General features: G+C 37.1%; 1 protein-coding gene across 1 annotated transcript; it reads right to left on the reverse strand.

The window, feature by feature from the left end:
- Window positions 1-1,856: 1,856 nt before the first annotated feature.
- Window positions 1,857-8,749, reverse strand: LOC119084268 (serine/threonine-protein kinase/endoribonuclease IRE1-like). The gene is made up of 3 exons (XM_037194186.1): window positions 8,625-8,749; window positions 7,985-8,569; window positions 1,857-4,796 (listed from the first exon to the last, which is right to left on the reverse strand). Exons 2-3 carry the CDS (start codon window positions 8,526-8,528, stop codon window positions 3,865-3,867), a joined length of 1,476 nt encoding a protein of 491 aa, XP_037050081.1. The 5' UTR covers window positions 8,529-8,569; window positions 8,625-8,749; the 3' UTR covers window positions 1,857-3,864.
- Between the last annotated feature and the right edge of the window lie 1,343 nt (window positions 8,750-10,092).

Consider the following 10,092-nt stretch of genomic DNA (forward strand, 5'->3'; position numbering starts at 1 on the left):
AAATGCAAAATTTGCAAACTTTAGATGCATCGAGTTGCATATAACGTTTTATGCCACAGTGACGTCTAAAGTTTGCAAATTTTGCAAATTATGACACTTAGTGGCATAATAGTTATTTATGGAACCGAGATGCAACCGGTTGCATAAATGACTATTTCCTAATTCATGCTAAAATTCTCGCCGGAGGCTATAATGGAATCGAATTCGCTAAAAAAGCCTTTTAGCATAAGTTAGGAACAAAGGTTTTCCTAAACGACTGTAGAAATAAACGACAAGGTCGCGATATTTCAACACTAGTTAGGAAATAGTTACTTACATGCCAGCGCACGGTAAAGAGCACTTTACATCACTGTTTGTGACTGAGAAAAAGTACTTACCGGACGCTAGCATATAAGATTATGCACCTCTTTCCAAAGTTGTTATCGAGACGTGTGGGTATTGCTCTTCGAGCCGAAGGCGAGAAACGCAATGACCACACGTCAAGATAACAATTTTGTTGGCAAGAGGTGCTTACACTTTGTTATCTGCCGAGAACATATATATCGAGATAAACAAAAAAGCTCTAGATAGATGAGTGCGAAAATATTGTTCTAGGCAGATAAAATAGGCTGCTAGGAATCTCGCGCCGGAGTGATTCACAATGATACATTTTGTATAAGGAAAATGTCACTTCATGAGTCATTGTGAATCACGCCGGCGCGAGATTCCTCATTACCATAAAATATAAAACGTACCTGCGGAAAAATTTGCTTTTACTCCTATTGTGAGTAAGCAAATTTTCCCGCAGGTACGTAACATACTATTGTTAACCAAGGGGAGAAAGTTGGAAATTTCGCCAAAAGTGAGGGCCGCAAATCGCTCAAGATGGAATTTCCTATTTCTCCCCGAGGTGAACACAACGCTTGCGTTTTGCAAAAATCCGTATTTTTGTCCACTTTGAAGAAAATAAAATAAAAACCGTATTTTGGTATTCAGCCATTTTAGGTGAGAAAATAATCATTTTCTCACCCAATATGGCTGAACACGCCATTTTAGGGGAGAAAATGATTATTTTCACATCTAAAATGGCGCATTTTAGAATAATAACAAAACGCCATTTCACAACGCTTCGTGGTGGACAAAATAAGGATTTTCCGAATCGCTGGCATGAATTTTTTTGTTATATGCTGCCTACTGGGGACGAAAAAAAATGTAAGCGAAGCTTTCGCCGCGTGGGCTTACATTTCTGTCACTTTCTTGGGCACCTTGGGCTTACATTTCTCAACTTCCGTCCTCAGTACGCAGCAGTTATTTTCATGCCTTGGGCATAAATTTCGAAATTTTCCTCGTAATTTAGGCCGTCAGCATGAAATAGTTATTTGCATCACTTGGATTGAAATCACGAAATTACAGTGTACGTGTGGATTCGTATACCGAGAGATGTATGTATATACGTATGCAAAAATTATTCTCGTGGTATACGAATTCACACATAATCTGTGATTGAGTGGTTTCAATCCTGTGATGCACACAATTTTACACTCGTCACACCATGAAATACACATACAACAAAACCAAATATAATACACACCGTTCAAGGTTGACCTTGAATGTATAGAAGAAGAATTTGGATAAAAACGAAACCGAAAATACTCGATATAAAGCCGAACGAGTTGATCGTTCGATGTGCATCACACTACTCGTGGATACGGAGAGTAAACTCCGGCTTCGTATCAAATTATAACATAAACAAACTCCACCATAAACATCGCCTGGATCCCTAGACCTGTTTGCAAGGTCTGCTGAGAGAGAACTAAAAAATTGTGGTTTCCGATAAATTTTGACGCGTGATATTTAGTGTTTTCATGGTTTGGGGAGTGTAAGAGTTTATACGCATCTGTTGTGGACGGTTTATTTTAGGTACTCTCGGCTGTCGCCCTCACTTCGTTCCGGCTACAACTCGCAAACGCGCCTAAAATATACTGTTCACCACAGATACGTAAATAACTATTGCGTGTCTGTCTTGGACAGTTGGTTCTAGGCTTTTTCTCGTGTGATAATGTCTAGAAACCGCCGGCCAAGACAGATACGCACATTATTCTTTGTCGCATACGGTGTGTGTGTGTGTATGTGTGTGTATTATGTGCTATATACACAACGTAGATAAGAGTAAACAAATTTACCCTAGAGTGCTAAAGGTTTTGCAAGCAAAATTATATCACTTATTTATTTTTTTTTATATCACTAATACGACTACTCATGTACACGACTCTTATATACATAGAGCCTTATAGCAGTTCTATTTATGTAAAGGGTCTACTCAATCGCTACGTAAATAACTATAATCATTCCAAAGGATGTCGTCTTACTTAAAAGACGAAATCCTCATTAAAACTATTTTTTTTTCTCAAAAACTTTTAAAAATCTGAATGACCTGAAAATCTAAAAACTTCACTCTTAACTTCAAGATTTTGTTTTTGCGATCTTCGCAAAAACATCGCCGCAATGTCGTTTATATGAAGCTTTCATTTTTGAAGCTAATATGTACCGCGGAGATTGTAAGTGTCTCGCTGTAAATTTTGTGCGGTGTGCAAATTGGCGGAAGAACCGCAATTTAGTGTATAATAATAATAATAATAATAGCGTATGGTTATTGTTCAGCACATTTTAAGTGAAAGATTCGGCTACCATTTGCTGTTATAGCTAGTGAAGGTACTTTCACATGGTATTTTAATGCCCTAACACTAGGGACCACATGCTTAACGTGAATTCCGAACCACGCCTTCTAAGTATTTTACACTCTGAAGGATTTTATGAAAATTGCGCCCTAGTACCTATATAATGTAATATTATTTCTTGACAAATAAGTTTATTTTTGAACCAAAAATTTCCTCAGTTTCAGAGACAAAATTAAGATGGCTTTACTGAGGACATAAAAAACATAAAAAATGATAAATATGCTAGAAAGTATTCTTTCGAAATAACTGACATTTTTTTTAGAGAATGTTTTTGTGAAGTTGCTGTTGCAATTCGTCAAAAACTCTAATTCTCAAAAATTTTATATATTCAAGAGGGTTGGGGAGTTTTATTCTTATAATAGTCTAAATAGTGCAGACTGTTTAATTTGCGAAAAACCCTAGATTACCCAAGGAAAACAAACCACACAGAAAGTGTTCATTTTCTTATGCATTGTCTTCATGCTGGCGTAATTTGCATACAAAACTTTTTCGAAAAATACAATTATCAAAAATTAGGAACTATCACATTTTTGTTTAATGTAAGTTTTCGCTACAACACTATGAAATCAAGTGCCAATCACATACAAAAACAAACATTTTCCAAAGTCTTATCGCTCAGCCGATATTGGTCCTATTGAAAAACTAATTACCTTGCCAGACGCCTGAGATCACACACTGGCATGTTGTTTGATCGAAATCCATCGCGTAAAAAATTTCATTTTCCTAAATGTGGCAGTTGTCAAACACATGCGACATACTTAATATACGAAATATGTGAAGATATACTCGTTATACTGGATATACTCAGAATATACGCGATATACTCAGTATAAATAAAATGAAAGGAATTCCCCTATTGAAAAGAATTATTTTGTATCGAAAAAGTTATTTATGCACATTAGCGGCAGCATAATTAAAAGTTATTAAAAAAAATTTATGGACCGCAATTTTATTTTCTTCGCTGGGACAGTATCACCAAAATGTCTGTAATTTTCCATGCATATTTCAGTATGAAATTTCAACAAACAGAAGACTTGTACTTACTGACATTTTTGCGATCGCTGTCCCAGCGATCTGCGGAACTTACTCCTACATTTAATATAAAATCTTGATTGTCTCTTCGGATAATCTTGTATTTTTTCCCAACTTAAACAGTCTGTTGACCAAAATAAGAGACTTGCGAACGTCTGGGATTCTTTTCACAATGTTTTATTTGACGCTTCTTCTCTTTGCGGATTTTTCTTTTGAGAACTACTTTCGACGTCTTGGTGCATTTTTCAGATAAGACTTTTCTAATCCACCCACGTTTTTTGTCAGAAGGGCCTAAGTCAAATGTCGTTTGTGATGGTAATATAAAATCTGGATTCAACCGGAGTGATTCGATACCGTCAGTTGTGGCTAATACCAAGATTAGCTTGGGAAATTTTCGCATGAAATATCGCATGTACGATAATTCGTCGATCGCTGCATCAGCAGGCTCATCATTTCTTAATAGTGGAACTAATTTAGTCTCATTCGCCCAATCGGAGCGATTTTCAAAATTCTCACAGATAAAACCTAACAAACTAACGAAACTTTTGAATTTGTACGGTCTTGAGGTCTTTGCCCTTTGCTTTTGTAAGTAGGCAATCCACTCTGGATCCAAGGCTTTATTCCACCCACCACTGAAATCATTCATAATATCGAAACGCGATTCAAGATTATCCTGAAATTGGCAGAACGAACCAAGTCTACTATACACGTCTCTAATGAAATGAAAATTGAACTCGTATGACCAGAAGAACGGATGATTGATAACTTGCTGTATAGTCGGTCGTTCCTTAGGTTTCCTGTTAGTCATAGCGCGCATTAAGTTCTGAAATGCGAAATTCTCTTCTAAAATGTCATCGGAATCAATCCGGTTGTATCTGATGCTATAAATTCGCCATGAAGGATTACCAAAAGGATGCTTTCCATTTGTGTAAATGTAATAGATCAGCATTCCCAAACTGAAAATATCGTCAGCGGCGGATGCTTTGTATTTTATGTCTCCACAGTCGTTTGCTCTTAAAAATCTTGGCGACATCCACTCATCGTTTTCTAAAAGAAAATAAGGTAAGGAATTATTGCTTCTTTATGATGACTGGTGAACTTAAAAACAAGTGAAAATAGTTAAAATGTCTCGTCAAAAAATTATTATTTAATTATTTTGGGATAATTTTAAGCATAATTAGTATAATACCAATACACGTACGAGTGTTGAGCAAGAACGAAGCATAATGTCTACAATGTCGACATGTCATGTGAGTGTTTGGTTCCAACATAGAAACACCGAAATATTTCTATTCTGTTGGTTCGGTTTGCCAAATGGTTTATAACGACAACATGATTCAACACTCATTCAAGCCTCCAAATATTTCTTATGTTCATGTTATAGGAGCGGAGCTGTGGTCGATCACAAATTATATCGAGTCGATCAAAATGAATTTTCGGTCTATCTGTTTATTACTACCCTATGTACCCTATACATATTTCCATATATTGGATGCCTGAAAGACTCCTCACGTATGAGTAATTGCTTCTCTGTTGAACTTTCGAAGTACCATTTTCACCCAGATATTTCACCTTTCATTGTAAATGTAAACTGTGAAACGTTTCATTTTTTTCGTTGATTCGTTGATCTAGTCGATGCAATGCAAACATTCAGTAAGAAATTTCACTTTTCATAAAATACAATATGGCGGCTGTGGATCATTTTGCTATGGGACCGGAAATAAATACTACCTCTTGACAGTCAATGCCGTTCAAATAAAAAAATCATGAAAACCGATCAACATTTACTTGAGATATAGGCAAAGAACACCATCTTCACTGTACAGTTCCCCCTTACTCGGGGAGTCGAACTTGACGTGTTACAAACGTTATCATATACCTATAAGAGTTCCAGCAGTTCCACCTAATTGTAGTCATGTGTGATTCGTCACGAAACTAAAACTAAAATGTAATGGTGTAGTGTCGCGTTCCTATTTATAGTATTTTCAAGCACTTTAGACACTTTAGATTTGCACTCACATTGATAGCGCAACATAAACTAAGTTAAGTATCATGTGTGTGGGATGTTTTAAAGTAGATGAAGGTATGTTGGTGCACATACGGTGGCAATTTTTTATGCGATCAAATACAATCTCATTGTAACACATACTCATCGTAACTTCTTTCCACGCCTACCACCCAGAGCTGTATTGGAGGCGGCGCATAAGATGTGCGTGAAGTGAAGGGTGATTGGCTCTTTTATCTTTTGACCTTGGTATCGATTTACATCTTCTTCTTGATGTAAGAGTTATAGGAGTTTTCTTATTAGTAAGGACTGTAGTACGCATTCATCGAAAGCTTCCATTTTCCGAAAGCTACGAACTAGTGAACACGTTAAGAATCATGATTTCGCAAAATCTTCTCACAATCAAGATTCAAGCCACTTCTACGACTATACAGCCTAGGATAAAGAAGTAACAGACATAAATTCCTAACGGCTCCATTGAACTATTGGCCATTCAGATCGGAAGTACATTGAATTTCTTCTACTGCGATTACTCGTAACTTAAGACGCATCTATGCTTACCTAAAATTGTAGCCTACATTTGCGTGTCTCGTATTTCATTTTCGATAATATCTTTTCATCAGAATCCTTTTCAAAAATGTGCGACCACAATAAAGACCACAAATGTGTTAGCTTCAACTAAAAATTAGTTTTGGTTTGAGTCGTTTGACCGGCTCTGAGAAAAATCAGCAGTTTAACGAAATTTTCATAAACTGCTTAGTTTTCTCAGAGCTAGTCAAACGACTGCAACCAAAGCTATTTTCTGTTTTTTCCAAAGCTAACACATTCGTGGTCGTTATTGCGGTCCCATATTTTTGAAAAAGTGTTCCTGGTGGAAAAATATCATCAAAAATAAACTAAAATCCAGTGGTGAAACAACACCCAAAGGTAAGCTTTTCACGAGGGAGAAACAACAAGAGTGAATGGTGGGACAGGCTGCATTCGCCATTGGAACAAATGCAGGGAAATATGAGCGAATGAATGGAACGAACGAGCCCAAATTATGAGCGAATGACGGGAAAATGTGGTCGAATAAAGGCCACTTTAGAGAATATGAGCGAATGCAGGAAAGTATAAGCGAATGAATGGAGAGTATGAGCAATAGCATTCGAATACGAATGGTGGGAAAGGATTTTTATGTTGTTGTTTCCTTCTCGGCGTTTCAGCAAAGCAACGATACCCTTTGATGTGTTTCAAGTTTTCACCTTAATCCTCTTTGGATCCATTTCGTCTGGGATGGATGGGTATATATAAAGTTTGGGAGGTTTTGCTCTGAAAAATGGATGTATTTGGACCCATTTTACGGCCGCTAACACGGCGCGACCTGGATGAGAGTGGGTTCGTCGGAAAGCTGAGGTCAATTGGGCGTGCCTAGTTTTGCAAACATCTACTAACATATGTTAGAAAAAGTGATAAAATGGAAGTTGGGTGGCTTTACAATTTCTATGGGTAATTTATGTCAGCTCTGTGGCGGTTGGGATATGAAACTAACATGCTCTTTGTAACGTACGTTATCTAAGCTTCATATAAAATTTTCGATCATGATCACAAACACGGCATATTAAAGGAAAGCTTAACGGGATATTGTTATGTTAGTTGCACATTAGGAGGCATCCCAACCGACACAGAGCTGTAATAAATTTCCCATGTCATTTATCATTTTTTAACATGTTGAGCGGGCTTAAAATGAATCCAAAAAACACCCATTTATCGACCTTTGAAGACCTGCCACTAGCAACCAAGGGTGGCTACAGACCACCTGAGGCCTGTTTCGAATTCCTCAGGCAAAGACCTTTCAAACTCTATATATATATGTATCCCAGCCGAAATATGTCCGATTTCGGTAGGTTTCCAGAGAATCTGTCATTGTCGATCCAACGAAACTATCAATAATTATCAAAATATTAATTTTTGATAACTTTAACTGATATTTATCAAAAATCATCAATATTTGGTAGCTATGCCTACGCGATACTCAGAGACTTGAATTCGCAGTGTTACAAAGGTTAAAGTAAACGTATAAGCCGCGTGTTATTCGTACGAGTCTAAACATATATATGCAGATTCAATTGAAATCGTTTAAACCGCAGTGTGTGTAAAATAATATATTGCGTAAACGTGTATTTGTAGTGCCGCCATTTTTTGCTACACCTCCAACATGATTAGCGCTTAAACAAGGAAAATGACTTACGTGTTCCATTAGTATCGATTGTTGTACAATCATCTGAAAATGTTTTGCTAATGCCAAAGTCGGCCAATTTAGCGGTATAACTGCCGTCTTGATTTTTCCACAGTAACACATTATTCGGATTAATTTTCCCGTGAACAATATTAATTTCGGAATGCAAAATGTGTACGGCTTGACATATACTCTTTATGAATTTTAATCTGTCACTTTTCCGGAATTTCTCAGTTTGCATGTCCCTCAAGTCAGTATCATATCGTTCCATCACAACGAAGCGTAATTTAACAGTTTCGTCCATATCGAAATAATGAACCAAATTTTCATTTCGATTAAATTTGGAGTTTGTCATCAAATATCGAAATGTCTCTTTGTGAAAATATTGTTCAGTTTCTTCGCATTTGAATATTGTTTTGACTGCAACAGGTGCACTATCCGCGTAAAATCCTTTATATGTTGTGCCAGTGTAATCGGCCGTAATTATATTATCGTAACAAACGTGAAGATTAGTGCCATAATTTGCACATCGCTCGTCACATTCCAACGAGACCATTGTGATCTAACAAAAGCCTGGTGATTACAAGTTGCAAAAAACTAAAGAAAACTAAGTTAGGAATTGCGTTATATTACTGTTGTGAGTAATACGTACTTGTATGTACAGTATCGTAAGAGCGGAATAAACACAATCAGCAAACTCACTAAATTAATTATAACTCAATATTTTGCAAAAACAACATGAGTCAAATCTATGTCGAAATACGTCTGTCAATTAAATAAGTGGTGCGACTTCGGCTGCAAGTTTAGTATATATATCATCGCCACCATCGCATACGGTGTGTACGTATAGAACATACACATACATGTGGCAATTTGTAAATTGTACAGTATCGAGGCATAGCTTCCTTGACAGTATTGGTTTATTAACCTAAAAATAAATACTGGTCAATGTAAAATCACGCCGGCCTAAAATTTATGGAAATTTATTCTCTGAAAATTGACAAAATTCTTCAAATTTGAAAAATATTTTAGGCCGGCGTGACTTTATGTTGACCAGTGTGGGCGTCTAATAGTCATTTGTGTACCTGTTTTGGACGATTGATTTAAGGCAATTTCGCGGATTGTAGGCCGAACGAAGTGAGGTCTACAAGCGAAAGTGCCTTAAATCAACCGTCCCAAACAGGTGCACATGTGAGTTTTCATGCAGAGGGCCGGAAACCCGAGAAAATTCGATAATTTCGCCCTCATTTTCGGCCCCGAAGCATGAAAAATAGATTTTCATTACACCAACTACGAAAGTTGTAATTTTCGCTTCCCGAGTGAGATGCGAAAGTATAAAAATTCAACTCTCAGTTAGCCACGACATCACAAGAGGTGCGAAAATACTTTCGCCTCCCAACAGAGGAGCGAAAGTACTTTCGCCCCTCAAACGAGGATGCGAAAGTAAATGACAGCAACAACATGTGTTCCGTCTGGTGTCGTTGTGATCACTGTGATTGTTGTGATAGAAAAGAACGTTGCCAATAATTTATAAATTTTTCTTTTACCAGGGGACCCCCGCATATTTCAGCTTATTTCGGTAAATTTCATCAGTTGGAACATTATAAGGAAGCTCAAATTACAATTTTCGTAGTTGTTGTAATGAAAAGTTGTGTGGATCACATGGCACGACGTAAAAAAATTCAACCTGTGCGATTGCCGCACTTTCGTCCCTTGTGATCCAAATAACCATTCGTAAAGTACTTCTAATGTAACTAGAAAATACCCATAATGAATTTGCATACAAAATTATATTCCTAGATATTGCAGCGTTTGCCCCAACGACGACTAGATGCAGACAATAGTTATTTGTGTATCTGTTTTGGACGTTTGATTTTAGGAAATTTCGCGAGTTGTAGCCCGAACGAAGTGAGGGCTACATGCGAAAGTGCCTAAAATCAAACGTCCAAAACAGATACTCAAAAATTTTTTCATGTAAGGGGTCGAAAACCCGAGAAAAATCTCGAAACTCCCTCATTTTCGGCCCCAACACATGAAAAATGGTGTTTGTTGGTTCGGGGCCGAAAGTGAGCGAAATGTGGATTTTTTCCCTTTACATGACAAGTTGTATGCGTATCTAT

The sequence above is a fragment of the Bradysia coprophila genome, unplaced genomic scaffold (assembly GCF_014529535.1).
Source record: "Bradysia coprophila strain Holo2 unplaced genomic scaffold, BU_Bcop_v1 contig_732, whole genome shotgun sequence".
In the NCBI taxonomy this organism is placed as follows: domain Eukaryota; kingdom Metazoa; phylum Arthropoda; class Insecta; order Diptera; family Sciaridae; genus Bradysia; species Bradysia coprophila.

Excerpts from the sequence above, each read along its gene's own strand:
- LOC119084268 (XM_037194186.1), bottom strand. The coding sequence starts at position 8,528 with ATGGTCTCGTTGGAATGTGACGAGCGATGTGCAAATTATGGCACTAAT. Across the intron at positions 4,797-7,984 it reads AATCGATACTAATGGAACAC|AAAACGATGAGTGGATGTCG; the intron begins GTAAGTCATTTT and ends ATTTTCTTTTAG.